At 42.3% G+C, this 19,275-nt stretch overlaps 1 protein-coding gene across 2 annotated transcripts in view; it reads left to right on the top strand.

Annotated features, from left to right (window-relative positions):
- cyfip1 (cytoplasmic FMR1 interacting protein 1) overlaps positions 1-19,275 on the top strand; it is a 104,614-nt gene that overhangs the window by 56,403 nt on the left and 28,936 nt on the right. For both annotated transcript variants that reach the window (XM_084308022.1, XM_084308021.1), the window contains exons 18-23: positions 889-985; positions 4,664-4,740; positions 4,911-5,019; positions 5,783-5,902; positions 6,107-6,306; positions 18,980-19,067. In XM_084308022.1, coding sequence (XP_084164148.1) covers positions 889-985; positions 4,664-4,740; positions 4,911-5,019; positions 5,783-5,902; positions 6,107-6,306; positions 18,980-19,067 — 691 coding nt within the window. The remainder of the gene's footprint in view (positions 1-888; positions 986-4,663; positions 4,741-4,910; positions 5,020-5,782; positions 5,903-6,106; positions 6,307-18,979; positions 19,068-19,275) is intronic.

Genomic DNA, 19,275 nt, shown 5'->3' with positions numbered 1-19,275 from the left:
GTTTGTTCCCTGCCCCCAAGCCTTCTTGTAAAATGAGAGTGAACGCAACAAATGTGTGTATGTAATTTTCTCTAGCAGTTTCCTTTTCTTTTTGAGGGGTAGAATGTCAAATGTTTGGGATTTGGTTTCTGCCAAAGTTTGTAGAATATTCAGAATGACTCCCGAAACACAGAATTTAACGGGAGCTTTGGGGAAACGTGTTTGACACTCTTGTCGTCCACGTTCAGTTACATGCAATGAGCCTGTGATTTAATGGTTGAGTCTACGCTGTTCTCATTCCATTGGGTCGGCGATGAGGATCTCATTGTCTCAACCACTCAATTTCATGCTTATTTCACCACATTGCATACAGATGGCTACACCGCTGTCACTTCAAATGGTTGAAAATCACGAGAAGACATTGTACGACTGACTATATACTGTACGTGAAAAGACTCTTTATTTCTAAATCAGATTCAGCTCTGCCTTTTATGGAGGCTTTGTTCTCTCATGTCTGCCTCGTACACCACTAGTAAATAAATGGTGCATTTATATAGCAGCTTTTATCCAAAGCGCTTTACAAAATTTCCCCCCCTCACATTCACTCACACATTCACACATAGATGGTGGAGGCAACCATGCAAGGTGCCAACCTGCCCATTGGGAGCAGTTAAGGGTTAAGTGTCTTGCTCGAGGTCACTTCGACATGCTGCCCGGGAGTAGTGGGAATCGAACCGGGAACCTCCGGATTACCAGACAATTGTGCTACCTCCTAATCCACTGTCGCTGCATACATTCACAGACTACGCTGGTTATAACATGACACTCGCAGAACAGGAGACCACTTTCTCAGATTTTATATTGAAACTATTTAATTTTGGAAACTGAACTTCTCCCCTCTCTTTCCAGATACGTACTGTACCCTCTGGACTTGTACAACGACAGCGCCCACTACGCCCTCACCAAGTTCAAGAAACAGTTCCTCTATGATGAGATTGAAGCCGAGGTACTATTCCTTTTAAGAGACGCAGTATTACAGTATGATTAATGTCTACCGTATCCTTTTGGACATTGTGGAGTTTTTTTTTGCTTTTTATACGAGCTCAACGGTCAGTGTAGAACAAAGAAGCCACTTGCAACTGCTGTCAGTGTCTATAAAACAGTGTGCCAACTCTGCCTTTAGAGATTAGATTGAAATGTATTGTCATCATACAGCACAAGTATAGTACAATGAAAAGAGGTACAATCGGAGTGCAAATGTAGCAGTAAAGTGCAACAGCAATATACAATGTACAGGTGATTAAACTGGGTACAAAATATAGAAATTAGTACTTAAGAGTGTAGTGCTAATCAGATGTATGTATAGAGCTGTAGTATAATATGTTCAAGTTTCAAGTTTCTTTAATAGTTGTCAGAAGTACAGAATACTTTTATACAAAATGCTTCTTACTGTTACGCTCCAGAGACTGTGCAAGACAAGATAAGTATGAAATAAAATAACATAGTATAGCATGTAAATTAGAAGTAAAAAAATGAGGTCACAGTGTTCAGTATAGACATATGTACAATGTTCGATGCAGAATAAACGTAACTGAATTACCATATAATATACAATATACTATGCAGTGTACTAATATACAATACTATATAGTGCAAGGCAGAAATGGGATGAGGTGCAATTTAGGTACAATTTACTGTAGGTGTACGAGTTGTAGTGCAAATCCTTTATCAATAAATATAAAGTGTGTTTGTGTGATCTAAAGTGTGGAGAGTGGGTGCTGTAGTGTGTTGTTTGTTTAAGTGAGTGTGTGCGTGTGTGTGCTGTGTGCATTTGATGGTTGTTGCATAGTGTTTATTGTTCGTTTAGCAGCCTGATGGCCTGGGGATAGAAGCTTCTTCTGAGTCTTTCTGTGCTTGCCTTAAGACTCCGGTATCGCTTGCCTGACCGCAGCAGTTCAAAGAGGCAGTTGTTCGGGTGGCTGGAGTCCTTGATGATTCTCTTAGCCTTCCCCCTGCACCGCTTGTTGTAAATGTTCTGGAGGGTGGGAAGCCCCCCTCCAATTGTGCGTTCGGCTGAACGTGTCACTCTTTGTAGTCTGCTACGGTCTTGTGCAGTGCTATTCCCAAACCAGGAGGTGATGTTGCCAGTCAGGATGCTCTCTATTGTACATGAGTAGAAGTTCCTAAGGATCTTCTGACTGACTTGGAACTTCCTTAGGCGCCTGAGGAAGTAGAGGCGTTGTCGTGCCTTCTTCACAACACTGTCAATGTGTGTGGTCCATGTCAAGTCCTCGGATATGTGGGCTCCGAGGTACTTGAAACTGTTCACTCTCTCAACCGGTGCCCCGTCGATGCTGAGGGGGCTGTAGTCCTTGACCCCCGACCTCCTGAAGTCCACAATCATCTCTTTTGTTTTGCTGACGTTCAGGGAGAGGCAGTTCTCCTGACACCACTGTGACAGATTCTCTATCTCTTCCAGGTAGGCCCTCTCGTCGTTGGCAGAGATCAGGCCCACCGCTACTGTGTCATCAGCAAATTTGATGATTGTGTTGTTGTTCCGCTGTGCCATGCAGTCATGTGTGTACAGGGAGTAGAGGAGGGGGCTCAGAACACAGCCCTGGGGGGCCCCTATGTTGAGCGTGATGGATGAGGAGGTGCAGTTGCCTGCTCTTACCACCTGGGGTCTGCCCATCAGGAAGTCCAAGACCCACTGGCAGAGGTCATAGTTCAAGCCCAGGTCCCTGAGCTTGGCTATGAGTTTGGAGGGGACTATGGTATTGAATGCTGAGCTGTAGTCGATGAACAGCATTCTCACATAGTTCCCCTGCCTCTTGTCCAGGTGTGATGCTGCTGTGTGCGCAGCACATGGGCTATGGCGTCCTCCGTGGACCTGTTGGGGCGATATGCAAATTGCAGGGGGTCCAGGTTGATGGGGAGGGAGGAACAGATGTAGCCCTTCACTAGCTTCTCAAAGCACTTCATGGCTATGGAGGTGAGGGCTACAGGGCGGTAGTCGTTGAGGCAAGCGGGCGTAGATTTTTTGGGTACAGGGATGATGGTGGACTACATATAATATAATATAATATAATATAAGTGATACCTGTATAAAGACAGTATGGTAGTAGTCATACTGGCCAGCAACGTAACTAGTAAGAGAAGGATTATGTGTACGTACTGTATGTACAGATAGATAGATAGAAACTTTATTGCCATTTCAACACGGTTGATTGGGATTTGTATGTACAGATTGGTGTGGAGATATATATATATACAGTGAGAATAAATATATATATACGGTATATACAGCATTATTGTACATGCTATCATACAGTGCTATGGGTTATATGCAGGTGTATAGAGGGGTTATATGCAGGTATATTCATACAAATATTTATGGTAAATATTGAAATACACAAAGATATTTTTGTTTCTGTTTTCCACTGTCCTTTTAATATCCTGTGTTGTGTAAATATTATAGTCTTAACGCTCCTTCACTGCAAATTATCATGATGTGTGTCGGATAACATTTGGATACCATTTGGCTAACTTCTGCTAAAACCTAATCACTGTAATGCACCATTCTGGACGAGCAGGACTTTTCTTAGAAACACAAATAGCTGGATAAGCTACATCGGCTTGGAACCTCCCATCTGTGAGATTTTTTTAATACTGCTTTTTAGATTTAGCCTAGAATGTCTAGCCTAAAGGTCAGTTTGTACCGAGGGAATCTGTTTTTCGATCAGCTCACGGTGTGCAGTTGGATGTCAACAAACAGGACAGGCATCAGATCAGCCGCCGGCTATTGGAAAATAAAACCCAGTATCTGTACATTGTTAATCCACGTGAGAATAACACTTACCTGCTGACTTTTAATATTACAGAAAATAGAGGACCTGGCCACTGAGTGGGTTGAGATTCAATTCAATATGTATTCAACTCATTGAAACCGGGAAACACATTTGTGTGTATATGCAGGCTATATAATGCATTATTAGCAGGCGTTTTAGGTCACAATTTTTAAAACAAGCATTTCACAGCATTTGGCAATAGTGATTGCATGTAGAATGGTAACAGAAAAACAAGCTTTCACATACATGACCACCCCCCCCCCCCCCCCGACATCCGGATCCGTCTGAGAGATCAGGATCATCAAGTGGTCTAATTTTTGATGTTGCAATATACTCCTCACATTTAAATGTATAAAACCCAGGCAATTTTTTTTTTTTTTTTTAAGTACCGGTAGATTCAGATTCAGACTGACTGTGGATTCGGGTGAAATAATTGGCAATTTAGAAGGTGTAGTAACAGATGATTCCATGGTGATTGTGCCAAGTCAGAGACCGTAGGTGTATGAATTGTAGTTTGAACCAATTGAAGTTTTTACGATTTATTTATTTAACCTTTATTTACCCAGGCAAGTAAGAACAAATTCTGATTTTATTTATTGTCAAAAGTATGCATAATGTTGTGCTAATTCCACGACAAGAGATATGTAATGTTAATTACCTGAAATTATTCCGTTTTTTGGGGGGGGGGGGGAACCCTGCATATATCGGTATCGGTTGGTATAGGAAATTAAGAGTTGGACAATATCGGTATATCGGTATCGGTAAAAAAGCCAATATCGAACATCCCTAATGTGAACCTATGTGAACATGCATGTTTTTGTTTTGTTTCTTTTCAGGTGAACCTGTGCTTTGATCAGTTTGTTTACAAACTGGCCGATCAGATATTTGCCTATTACAAGATTCTAGCAGGAAGGTGCGTAAGATGTCTTCAATTTGTATCAATATTGTTGGCCGTCTTGTAATACACAGTCAAATCCACAAGGAATGAGTGAAAATGAACAAGGCATAGTCTTTAGTGCAATACACTATTCATGAAGAAAGTCAAAACTGTGCGAGTTAACTTGAGATTCTTTATTCCCTCAGTCTGCTGCTGGACAAAAGATTGAGAGCTGACTGCAAAAACCAAGGGGCCAACATCCCATGGCCCGCCTCCAACCGCTACGAGACTCTGCTGAAGCAACGCCACGTCCAGGTAACTGGATCTGCCGGACCTCCGTTGCCCCTTTCTTTAGCCACTTTTAAAATGACACTCACTGTTGAAATGCAGTCGCTTCACTCCTGGCTTCGTTTCCATAATAGTTGCTTACTCTCGTTGTGTTTGTTGAACATGAGAGTAAAGGCAGGCAGACGTGCATTTTGAGTAATGATAGAGTGATGAAACGTCTTGCAATCTCATTTTCTGTCAACAAGTCAAAACTCTATGAGACGGGAATATGTGAATATACACCCAAACGTAAGGCCTAGATATGCTTCAACGTCTGCTGTTGCCGATATTCTGGGCCGGGGAGCTAGACCGACATACTTTCACGTCAGTTCAACGAGTGGTTTGCAGTACACCGCCGAACCACTAGGTGGCTGTGCTGCGTCGTGTTGTACAAATGGCTATATTTTCTGACATCCTCGGCCACTCTTTCTGCAATTTGGTCCATGTTTGTAATGTAGATAATCCTGATCGAAAATTGAACGCCCAGACCGAGCCCCTGGGATGATAAATGGTAAATACGGAAATACGTCAGAGGAACACACACATGGCCCAGCCTGGGGCAGCAGCCAATCACAGCTCTGCGCTGTCTACGTCAGCTTGCATCGATTTGACACACAGTAAAACTTTTGGCCAGCTGCATGTAGGCGTCACCGGTAGGCTTACAGGTGTATAAATTAGGCATTAGGTCAAATTAATTGTGCATGGTTCTGCCAGGCTAACTGGGCTGGACTGACTGACTTGTGTCCTACAGCTCCTGGGCCGCTCTATTGATCTGAACAGGCTGATCACTCAGAGGGTGTCTGCTGCCCTCTACAAGTCTCTGGAGCTCGCTATCAACCGCTTCGAGAGCGAAGACCTCACTTCAATCATGGTACACATGTCCGATGTATCTCTACCTTTCTTTTCTCGTGGCGGTCACTGCTCTCTCTCCCTCTACCCCCCCCTCTCTCTCTTTCTCTCTCTCTTTTGTATTAGTATATATTTATCCTTGGATGTGTTGATGGCGAGCGTGTGGGAAGGAGCGTGTTGTTTTGTTCTTTCCTCACTGTGCTTTCTCTCTGACCCCGGGTCAAAGGAGCTGGAGGGCCTGCTGGATATCAACCGTATGACTCACAAGCTCCTCAGCAAGTTCCTCACCTTGGACAGCATGGACGCCATGTTCCGCGAGGCCAACCACAACGTCTCCGCCCCCTACGGCAGGATAACGCTCCACGTGTTCTGGGAGCTCAACTACGACTTCCTGCCCAACTACTGCTACAATGGCTCCACCAACAGGTGGGTTTATGAATGTCAGTGGAGGGGTTTTCTGTTTCCTCTTTCACACCGTCAAGGTGAGGGCAGTTTACGCCAACGCACAAGTGCGGTAGGTCGCAGACTCCGAGTTCCAGGTTGTCGACATTTGTCTCGAACCCCCTCACATATCTGCAGGTTTGTTTCCTTTATCATCACATTTTCACCACATCACACAAACGCGCGATCAAAAGCGGACGATGCGACACCCAGCACATTGTTCTTTCCCTTTTTGTAGAGTATATTTTACCAAGAACTTAGCACAGCTAAAGTTTTTACAGTGTGCAACTTCATTGAAGCGTAAATATGAATACCACCCTTGAGTTAACACAGGACTGGGAAAGAGTGGGACCCAAGTGCACAGTGGAGGAGTGGGGCAAACACACATCTATGAGGAACAAAGAGTGGTTATTGAGCGAGCTAAACTGCAAAGAGAGGCAACAACCCTACAAAGGCGGATGTCCGATTTTAGTTCGGCTCGCTTCAAACAAACCTTGTCAGGGTTCACATTGGACCAGCGTGCCATTGTTTGGTGCTGCTTAGGGTTAGTTCTCACTTCACTAAATGTATTTTATTTTATTTGTCCTTTTATTTATACAGGTGAGCACTATGAGACCAAGATCTCTATTTAATGAGTGACCCGTTTACAATAGACAAACATCTACCGGTATATATAAAACACATTGGACAAACAAGTACAGTTCTGACAAAAGTTGTCAAACATCAACAAACAAATATATCAAATTAATTCAAAACTTTAAAATTTTCTAACGGAATGAAATGTTCTAATTTCAGGGTTGTGTGGCATAATATTTAACCCTTTCACTACCACACTACAGAAGGTTAACCTTTCACTACCACACTACAGAAAACCGTCTGTAGTGTGGTAGTGAAAGGGTTAACCTTCTATAGTGTGCTTGTGAAAGGGTTAACACTTTGTCGTGTGGCAGTGAAAGGGTTAACCTTCTGTATTGTCGCAGTGAAAGGGTTAACCCTTTGGTAGTGTGGTAGTGAAAGGGTTAAAACCAATTTGGCCAAGCTCAGTTTCTAACATGTGGTGTATCTGTGACCTAGTACCATAATGTGCTGTATTTAAAAGCGACCAAAGAGCAGAGATAATAGGGAAGCTTCATAAGCAGAGCACATCCCTCTTACATCTGATTGGTTGTTTATGCAGGGAACCAATCAGATGTTTTTGGTTGTGGTGTTCCTCGGGTCGCATTTAAAAATAATTTGTGCTATCTAATGTGTGTTAGGTCAGCCATGGATTTGCATTATAGGCTTAAAACGGTCATCTCTACTGCATTTCAACTTTTGACGGCCATCTTCTTGGTTTTTCAAGGTTTTAAGTCATTTCATCTGTGATTGCTAGCTTGTAAAGTAACTGTTTATCAGTTAAAGTTAAACGGCTCCTTAGGAAAAGCAGCTTAATGGGGAAAAAGGATTTTGGAAACTTCAAGCTCCAGGTTTGGCTCATAGTGGAAAGTGAGCCAGTGAGGCTTATTAATTAACACTTTCAGAGCCCTTGCTTAACCTTGATTTCCCCGTTGAATGCCACCATCCACTTCAATGTTAGCGTTAAAAACGCCTAATCTATGTCTAATCTGCCCGTTGCTTTATCAATGACTCGTTTGCAGTCAACATTGTCGAAGCGGATTGTTTTTTTATCAGTTCATTTTCGTTTTATAGCATTTTGAAAAGCCCTCGTTTTCAAGGAAAATATAAAGATTCCATGATAAAAGACATTTACTGGAATCACAAAAACGTTGTAATTTTATTTATTTATGAATAGTTTTCAAATAAATGCTAGATTATCGATAGTATATGTGTACTTATGCACGCTAGAGACGCAAGCTGAAAAATTGATTCTCTTATTTCCTCATCAGCGATCGCGCACACACAGACACATCACACATAGGGCAAATGCTGAGATCTCAGCGAATACAACTCTGATTATCCCAAGACTGGTAAAATAGATTCCTTACCTCACATCAGATGTTCTCCAAAAAGATTATTCCAATTCCTGATCGCCATTCCAAATATCGATCACGCTTATTGATTGATTATTGGCTGCTGTGAATATATATTCCAGGCTGATTCCCGTCCCGCGATGACTTCCATGTTGATCAGACTTCTTGCCAGCACAAGGAGCCAGCTGGCTCCGCCTCTACATATCTACAGATCCCAGGTCAGTCTAAGCGACTGACCTCCAGTTACACAGGGATAGACGATAGGGGGCGCTTTTTTCCATTCTGAGCTCCTGTAGGGGCTGCTGTACCAACAGGAGACTCGGTTGATGAAATATGATTTCAGATCGCTAATAAAACGATATTTGTCGTCGTGGGCACTCAGTGGGGGGGCTAATAAAACGAGATATGTCGTCCGTGGCACTGAAAGGGTTAATGATGAATACTATTTACTCTATTAGCATTAGAGATACAGACAGTTGTACATTAGAGATCCGAACAGTTGTACATTCTCCTCACAGGGAAGCTATATTTCTGAATTTTTCTCTTCTGACTGATGTTGTCCCTGATCAGATTTAATAGAGTCAAGTCATACCTTTATTTAAAGCTGATGATCCGTTCATGTGTTCTAATTATAAACCAATATTCACTCTCCCGTGTTCCTCAAAATTAAAATCGCCCAGGGGCGCCAGAGTGGCGCACCATGTAACACACTGCAGTGCAACGCGGCCGTCCCGGGTTCGACTCCCGGACCCGGCGATCTTTGCCGAATGTCCTCCCCCATATCTTCTCCTATCCTTTCTCTCTGCAGGGTCTGTCCAATAAAGCAATAAAATGCCAAAAACATTATCTTAATATTTTTTTATTAAAACCGCCTGCCTGGTGACCTTTTTAAAATATAATAACCTCCTCTATTCCCTTCAATATGGATTTAGACAGCGGTGGAAAGTATTATTACTTAATCTGTAAACCGTATTTCGCCTAAAGGTACATGCCTAAGTAAATGGAAGATTGCTCCACTTCTGCAATGTCAATTTGCATGTTCTTGGCATCTAGGAACATCGAGGGACCTGGGGGTATGTATTTCCAGTGTCAGAAATATTGTGTCTGTTACTAGGCTTGAGTAAATTGTGATGAAACGAAGGAGAATATAAATTATGATTTATGATTTTTGTATCTTTGATCAAAAATGTATACGGGTAGGAGAAAATGCTCACTGAGCTCATTCACCACCTTATTGAGATCATGTGTAAAAAGAATCTAAGCAAATGAACCGCGGGAAGATGATTAAACGGAAGGATTTGTAGATACAGTAATTAATGATAATCGATTTTAATTATAAATTCATATTTGACCTTGAACTTGACCTTATTATGGCCAAATCATACATCTATGGATATGGAAAATGCTCCTCTTTCCAATGGCAGGGTTGAATCTGGATTTAGTCATTTCCTTGCAGTTTTTACGATAATTAGCATTTTCCGATAAATTTGTATTTCCGATAAATCGTATAAAACATCGGTAAAAATGTAAATATACACTTTGACTACTGTTTTTGATAGGGTTATGGTCTTTACTCTTGGCTACAAAAAAAAATATTTAAAAACATTGACCTCTTAACATCCAAGGGCCCACATGTGGACGATTCTTTGCCGACCTCTAGTGGCTCGGGTGTGCATTTCTTTTAATACAATATATAGATAGAATTAAAGCCCTATTTGGGCGGCTACGTTGCATAGTGGGCAAGGCGCTCGCCACGAAATTTGGAGACGCTGGGCTCGCCTGTTCGAGCCCAGCGCTCCACATTTGCTTTCAGTTTAGCTGGTCGTCCGTACTAATACACATTGGCCGTATTAGGGGGTGGGAAACTGATGGGTGGGGATCGGGCGTTGTGGACAGCGACTCCTACAGGTCGGTTGGTGCGCCTGCGCAGTGGAATCAGGAAGTGTCGGGGGCAGCGTGAGCCTCCCACGCGTTACTCCTCACCACTGAGAGATCGAGCTGCGCAGGTGAAAAGATGCGACTGCTGTTACCTCAAGTACCGGAGGGGACTTGTGCTATGTATGACTTAGTCCACATTGCAGCCGGCTTGTGGGAGGCAAGAAACAGCGTTCGTGACAGGGGAGGGTTGAATTGGATGATACGAAATTGGGATGGGAGAAAATATAGAAAATGGGAGAAAAAGTGGATAAAAAAAAAGAATTGAAGCCCTATTTGTTGCCTGTCGATTGCCCTTTCAGGTGAAAAAATCCGTTCAGCGGTTCTCGAGTTACATGCCGATATGTGAGGCGTGCAAAAGTACACCCCTGACTCCCGGGGCTCTAGCTCCGTCAATAATTTGGTGATCTTGAAAATCTTTGCACAGGGTTGTAGCCAATGAGTGTGGCTTTCCAATGATACCCCATGATATGATAATTGGGGATCTATTGATCGATTTATGATAAAGAGAAGAAAAATCCCCTATAGGGGGACCTTAAGGCTTAACGTACAATTCTTTTGTACTTTCCTGTTCTTTTTGTACTTTTTAGGCCACTACATTAATCTGAACCCATCAGTTACTAGTTACTTTGAAGAAAACGATTTTTGCTAATTTTAAACCTGCCAACTTCAAGAGGACATAATCAGAGCAGCATAACTGGACCACATACCACTTTAACAGAACATTTAGAGGTTAATGGGCCTCATTCACAAAGCGATATAAGAACAAATTTCCTCTTATTTTGTTCTTAACTAGCATTTTGTTCTTACCTGCGATTCAGCAATGATTTCTTATTTTTGCTTTTCTCTTAGGCAAGACCAAATTCTAAGAGTGGTCGAGAGCACTCTTACCCAGATAAGAAACTCGTACCCAGATAAAAAAAAAAAAAAAAAAAAAGCCTACCATTGTTAAGGGGATGCAGACCAGAGAAAGACTTTCGACTTGTTTACATCAGGGTCCACCATTTTCAATTCGTAATGAAATTGCTATTATGTGTCTGCATGAACACACAACTGTAACTGTACTCAAAAATAACAAAATAAGGGTTGTCTCAGTTCACAACTATATTGGTCAAGTTTTGGGTGGGACTTGTTTGCGTCCCTACAGCTTCTTATTCAATTGAGCGAGATGCTCGGTTATGTCACACAGCCAGTTTGCATCTGACAGTTCAGACAATATTTCTTCAACCCTTTGTTACCTATTCCGCCTGGATCTTTTTTGTATTTTGGGCTGTAAAATTGTCAAATAATGTCTGAGGAGTAAGTGCTTTTGGCTTTTTTCCTTTGTTACTTCATCAATACCTCAGATGTTCAACATACATGTATGTGTAAGAATGTGTAATAACTAAGGCTGTCAAAGGTAAAGCTTTATTAACGCATTAACCCACAATTATTTTAACGCCGCTATTTTTTAACCCAAGATTAATGTTAAAAAAAATATATATATATATTTTTTACTTTTTTACCAGAGCTCTTGGGGGGCCACATCAAATGACGTGGCGGGCCACATTTGGCCCGCGGGCCATGAGTTTGACACCTATGTCTTAGAGCATGGCGATAGAACGCCAGGTAGTTTGCAGCCTGTTAGACCCGGAAATAGGCGCAGAACTTGCTGTCCCACGATTGGCGCACATGTCACATGACCTGGCCAATCAGAGCGCAAAACTCTAACGCGGAAACGCAGTTCCGTCGTAGAAGGCATACACGCGTGCGGGCGCCCAGACCTGACCTGTAGGAGTCGCTGTCCACAACGCCAGATTACCACCCACGACTTCCCTCCCGGTAACTCAGCCAAACGAGTTAGTATGACGACCGGCCCAAGCCGCAGGCAATGCTGACTCCGGGAGTCGAGACCGCAGCCTCTTGCATTGGTGACGAGCGCAATCTCCGCTACGCCACCCGTCCGCCCCCCAAAAAAAACAGAACTTTTTAATTATTATTATTATTATTATAACTTATTACAGTCTATTCCACTATAGCTATAGGTGCTATATGATGACAATACATTTTAATCTGACCTAATTTTGATTTGTCGCAAAGCGCTCCAGTGCTACCTGAATACGGGGATCCGCTCATGCAGACTACTCTGTAGTCTACTCATGTTTTGCACACGGCTCTTGTATTATAATGAGCTTGCGGGGCGTGTCTGTATGCAAATGAATTGAGCGCAAACACGGTTAAGAAAAAATACAAGAAAAATAATAAGAGTATTGGTGAATGAGGCCCAATGATTCGACAAAATGCTCCCAAGCACTGGAGTACACAAACGGCATGTACTTTTGATACTGAAATACACTCAATATCAAATACTTCTGTACTTTCACTTAAGTCAGATTTTGAATTGTACTTTTACCAGAGTACTATTTTATCTGGGTCTTTCTACTTTAATTTAGAGAAAAACATTCTACCTATTTAGCACCAATTCAACTTCTTGACAATATGCAGCAGCCCTTGACAACAATAAGACTAGACCAGGGGTCGGCAATTAGGTTTGGCCACGGGCCAGATTTTCCCCAAGCCATTGCTTGGCGGGCCAGGATAAAAAACAATGGCTAATTTAATATAGTGAAAAAAGACAAACGTTTTTCTCTGGTCTGCATCCCCTTAACAATTATGTGTATTGCGCCGTACTGTATTGTACCCATTCTGCAATCTGTTCATTCATTCATTCATGAACAGCAGATCAGCTGTTGCAGATCACCGCAGCGTGTGATGAACAGATCAGAATGCATGAAAACATGACATGTTTGTTGTTAAGTCCTCCAAAATCCCTGCTAATGTTTGAAACATGTCACATATCCACTCGCCGCCCTCCAATTCCAGATTGGCGTTGAATGCAGCTACTTTATCTGCCAACTTGAACACAGGTGTCATCATTTCCTCGTTGTTGTTGTTGTTGTTGTCGCCACATATTATGCAGAGAGGACGTCGGCTCGGCACGCAAGAATCACCGACCTGTTGCGATAAACCCGTATTTTAAGTATGGCTCCTGTTTATTAAAAGAAGCGTTATATTTCCCTGTATCCAAAGATGTTTGTTTTGTTTTTTTAACACATTTTGTTACTCGCTCCATCTCGAACGCGGAAGTGAAAGTGTGTTAGGGAAATATACATGCGGCCCGGTGGGACTATTCCATTGGTTCTCCCAGTCCACGTGACCATTTATAGCATTTCAATTGGCTATAGTGACAGACATGCTTTTGATGACTACCGGTAGATAGATACAGCTTCACAATAAAAGACACCCTGGCGTCCCGAGTGAATATGTCCCGCGTGTAAAATAAATATCATATTCTCAAAATAATCTGACGGGCCAGAAATTATTGCTGGCGGGCCAATGTTGGCCCGCGGGCCGCCTATTGCCGATCCCTGGACTAGACTATTGGAGTTTTTATAGATCGGTTGTAGGCATTTGAAACTGTGAATCATGATATAGTATTATTACAGAAATGTCCTTTATTTGGTATTAATTACATTTGCATTGTACATATTTGTGTTTTATTACATCCAAGAAGGGGGATCCCCGCTTGAACAGCCCTTATAAGGTTTCTCTCCTCCACATTGCCTGTGGTGCTTTTTTCCTATTGCTAGGTTTTTAGTGAGTTTTTCCTTACCTTCACTGGGGTATGTCTGGGAGTATTGCATTTATTTATTTTACGGGATTCACCACGGGATAAAACGCGAACGTATACATGAAAGAAAAAATTTACATGTTGGACGAGAGATAGTGACTGTCAAATGAGCCATAGTATTGTCTCCATAGTTATAATATAGAATATAGATATAGCTCTGCAAACATCGTGACGCACAGTGAAAATCCCTATCTTTTAAAGTGCCATTGGCCCATTGACTACAAGGATGGAGATAATGGTGTTAAGGTGTAAAATTATTATTATTATTTTTATACTTTTTTACCCCGCCTCCTTTTCTTGATCCTCTAATCACAACTGCTACTTCCCTCTGACAAACTCTGTTTACATCAGAAATTGTTTATTTATTTATTTAATTTTTTTGATCAACTTTTTCTCCCATTTTAAATTTTTTTCTCCCATCCCAATTTCCTATCGTCCATTTCTACCCTCCCCTGTCTCGAACGTTGTTAGGTCATGCCTCCCACAAGCCGGCTGCAATGTGGACTAAAGGCCTCTACATGCTACAGCAACTTCAAAGCAACTGCAACACAACATCGGCGCGATTTCAGCGCGGTTGTTTTAGAGGGTCTTGTAGACTGTGTTGCTTGGACGTTGCGTACATGTCCCCAGAATCTAATCTGAACAACCGTTGCGTTGATATTGCGTAGCAGTGATTGGTTGGTTAGCGAATGGGGGCGGGGCTGTCATAGAATAATATTAGTCCCGCAGAGAATAATATCCTCCATTGTTGAAGCCAGCGTTGACGCTAAATAATCAGCGTCACATAGCTCGCCTTTTTCTGAAAACCCAAGCACATATTGTTCCATAGCATACGCCTTCAGTTGATCATGACAAATCCTCTCTTACCTTGACGATTAAAAAGCCTCCATAATTTAGTAAATAAAGCTGTAGCCAGCCAGCTAGCATTGGGTCCAAGTAAATACAATGGTATCCGTCCTGAGGTAACGTTAAATACAACGTTTGCTAGTCGAAATGACTGGACACACACAGGGTTACAAGTTAAACATCAATCAAGTAATTTATTCCAATAGGTAGTTTGAGCTGCATGTGAGCCGAGGTCCTCTCCATTGGAAACTAATGATGTTACGGTAACGTTAGCTCGAAAAGCACAGAAAGTTAAGCTGCTAGCAACAGACACTATAACACTTCCGGTCGGGGGTTTTCAAAATAAAAGAGCGACGTCTAAAATCACCGGAAATACGTTTATTTTGTACATTATCCAAAGTTAACACGAACCTAAACTAACTTTAGATTAGATTAGGTTCGTGTAACGTTAGATATTGTAAAAAATAAACGTATTTACGGTGCTTTTAGACTCGCTCTTTTATTTTGAAACCCCCCGCCCGGAAGTAAAAATTATGCTTATTTTTCTGCTTTTATCAATGGGTTGGTTGAGAAGGGAAGCGTCATCTATCTAGGGAACCTAGCTACATACGGGGTACAATGTTACATAGGCTGCGCGTTGATTTTGCAGAAGCATAAAGGTAGAGTGTCTGCAACACCGTTGCTTTGTCGATGTTGTGTCGAAGTTGCTTTGAATTTGCTGTAGCATGCAGAGGCCTTAAGCCTTACATCACGTGTCCCCTCCGGTACTCGAGGAAGCAGCAGTCGCATCTTTTCACCTGCACAGCGCAATCTCTCAGCGTCGGGGGTCTGCGTTTGGAGGGCACGCCGCCCCCGTCGCTTCCTGATTCTGCTGCGCAGGCGCACCAACCGACCTGTAGGAGTCGCTGTCCACAATGTCCGATCCCCACCCATCAGCTTCCCACCCCCTAATACTGCCAATTGTATTAGTATGAACGACCAGCCAAGCTGATAGCAATGCGGAGAGCTGGGCTCGAACCCAGCGTCCCCTGCATTGGTGGTGAGCGCCTTGCCCACTGCACCACCTAGTCGCCCGTTTATTTTTATTTTTAATGTTTCTATTTGATGATCACAGCCAGGGAACCCAACTATACACACTACACAACCCCTCAATATTGTTCATATGTACGTTTTCTGCATGCTAAATGAAGTCAACCAGAGAAAATCAATGTTCTTTCATGAAGTCTTTCAAAGGCAGCTGGACACTGGAAGATTGGCAGGCTTTCTGTTAATTCATGTTTTTCTCGCTGCCATGAGCTCCCATTGTATTGATCACCCTGTCACAATACTGCTGCTGATAATCCAAAAAGGTCATTTTTAGCTGTCCCTCAACCGGTGGTGGTGGTAGTAGGGGGTGTTAACACTTTAACTGCCGAAAACGTGTTTAGGTGTCTTTCCTAGCCATGCTCAAGTTGCCAAGGACGCCGTAACTCGTCTTTAATATCAATATTTCAAAAATCTGTGATCGAAATCATATTTTTCCTCCGCAGCCCTGAGACACAGTGCTGGTCTCCTCTCAACCCTCTAGCGCAGGGGTAGGCAACCCTAGGCACGCGTGCCTGCATAGGCACGCGGGGGCATTTGCATAGGCACAGGGGGCAGCACTAAAAAAATAAAAAATAAATAAAAAAAATTAAAGAAAATTATTTAATTTTTTTTTTGCTTTTTTTTGCTTTGAAATATTATAGTGAACTATTTTGCACTGTTGTCGCATTTATCTTGTTGAAATCCTCCCACAGGTTCTTTTTACTTCCACATATTTAATTGAGACCCTTTATTTGTTTATTATTTCAATTTAGCTGGAAATACATTGCTACATCATTCAGTAACATTTGTAGAGCCTTATAACAAAAACATTATTACGGTCACCATTGTGACCAGTGGGATTAATCAACAAATTGTATTATTTATTTTTCTATTTCATTGAACATTGCACATGTTAAAAGCAATTTTTTTACTCAAAATGTGAGTATTACCAAGTCAACTTGTGTTCTTAAAACAATGACAATAAACATAGTTTTATTAGGTTGAAATAATGTGGTTGTGTACTTATTTTTCTGTTAATTTATTATGGATTGAAAACTGAAAACCTTAATGCACAGTAACTGAACTCAATATTTTTAAGTTCTGGTAACTAATAATTTTTTTTTTACAGTGTAGTCTTGCGATCAATCAAAACTTATTTACACGATATACCTCACATTCACCCTCCATTCACATCCTGGTGTTCTCCTGGTGTTCTCCATTAGGCCTGTAGGTGGAGCTATGACAGCACACGTACAGTACACACACCGATGGTGTGTGATGTGTCCAAAAATGAATGGGCAAATGTGAGTGAAATGGTCGCACTGTATGCAGCTGTTTGTCTGCATTGCATCCCCCCCCCCCCAACTCAGATTTAGGGTTGATACAACCATCATAATAATATTGTTAATAATAACAATAACAATAATGATGTAATAATGTAAAAATGATCATTAAAAAGACCTGATTATGAGAAAAAAAAATTATGATGCATGGAATATTGTTGAGGCACACTAGTTACAACTATATTTCAAACAGGCACTCCATGTCAAAAAGGTTGCTGACCCCTGCTCTAGCGGTTCAAGAGCGCCATCTGGTGGCCGATCGGCAGATCGCCCAACAGGAAGTCACCCTTTGAACCGGTAATACTCATCCAAATGTGGTCCGGCCACTCTCTATAGCTCCCGCGACTCCATCTTGAAACACTGGATAATAGATCGCTCGCCCTAACTCAATAAACAACGTTATTTGGACGTATATACTATTATACAACCTGGAAATGGATCGGATATTTCTACATCCCATAATAGGAATATTTCAGTTCCACGCTCATCGTCCAGCGGCGCGAGGAAGCCACGGTAAGATCAGCGTTATTCTCTAACGTCTTCTTTACTAACTGCTATGATGAACATATGACCCACATTAGATGAATGGTATAACGTTGCCCACGGAATTATAAACGCCCCCTCGCCCATCCGGTCAACATCAGATGACGTGTAGTAACTTCTAGAAGTACCTCCAGTTGAAATTTATTATCTGGCACAGATCGCTATCAAACTGTATTTCATCATCAATATAATGCATTTGGAGCTATAAATCACGTTCTGGAGAAAGCTGCAGAAAAAGATAAAAACATACTTATACGTTTAGACCATATTTTAGTATGAATATGTGAATGAAAAAGTTTAACGTTCATACACCCTGAACAATGGCAATCTAGCAATAGAATTTAAAAAGTTATAGCCCTGCAAAGAAGGGGAACTTCTCCATAGACAAATAGAGCTGGCAAGGGATGGTATATCATGAATTTAACCTTCGGCAGTTAAAGTGTTAATCCAGATCATCCAATCAATCCAGTAATTTCTTTTGTCTTTATTGGTTTGGATGACTTTGATGACTTCATCCCCTGTGTGTTTCACCTCTGGCTTATGATTTTAGTTTTTGTTCACCCTGTGTAGTCACTCAGACCAGGTACAATTGTGCACTTTTTTTTTTTTTTTTTTTTATATCTTTTTCCCCCTCCTTTTTCCTCCGATTTTCTCCCATCCCAATGTTAGTCGTTATGCCAATTCCCAATCCCCTTCCTGGTCGCTGCGCACTTACCCCCCACAGTCGGTCTGGGAGAGTGGAGGCTACCACGTGCTTCCTGCCACACACGTCCAGCCAATCAACCGCTTCTTTTCACCTGGCAGCGCGGATTCTCACTGAGAGGGCGTAGCCGTAGCGTGTGGAAGGATCACACTATCCCACTTAGATCCTATCCGCGCTTAGCAGGCGCTCCGACCGAACTGTAGGAGTCGCTGTTTACAACGTCCCGGACCCACCCCGCCAGCTTCTCCCACCCTCTAATACTGCCAATTGTATTAGTGTGAACGGCCAGCCAAGCTGGTGACAACCCCGGAGCTGTGAGCTGGATTCGAACAGGCGAATCCAGCCACTCCGGGGTTGGTGATGAACGCAATCTCCGTTACGCCACCTGACCGCCCCACAATTGTGCACCTTTTAACAAAAACAAGGACCACAACAATTGGAAAGCAAGTCTGTGACTTAATTGTGTTACCCTTGACAATAACATATTCATGGATAACATCGTAATGCTTACGTTGACTTCATACGGCCAGTGAACTAAACCAAACCCTGACGTCTCTCATCTCCATCTGTCTCTTGTGTCCAGGTTTGTCCGCACCGTCCTGCCCTTCTCTCAGGAGTTCCAGAGAGACAAGCCCCCCAACGCACAGCCACAGTACCTGTACGGCTCAAAGGTACGTGTCCCATTCCCAGCACCCTTAGAGAAAAACCATAGTACCGATACGTCTGTACGACCACATGGAGCCGTTCGCACACTTATTGATCGATCTAAAGTGAAATTCTAACCATTGTACTGTCTTCTACTATCATGCACTTTGCTACTAAATAATCTTCCTTGCCTATATTACTACCTACTGTGCTAATAAGTATAATCTATACTAC

The sequence above is a fragment of the Notolepis coatsorum genome (genome assembly GCF_963971535.1).
Source record: "Notolepis coatsorum genome assembly, chromosome: 2".
Lineage (NCBI taxonomy): Eukaryota > Metazoa > Chordata > Actinopteri > Aulopiformes > Paralepididae > Notolepis > Notolepis coatsorum.
The sequence above is the reverse complement of the archived record's forward strand: the minus strand, read 5'-3'. Positions and strand labels throughout refer to the sequence as shown.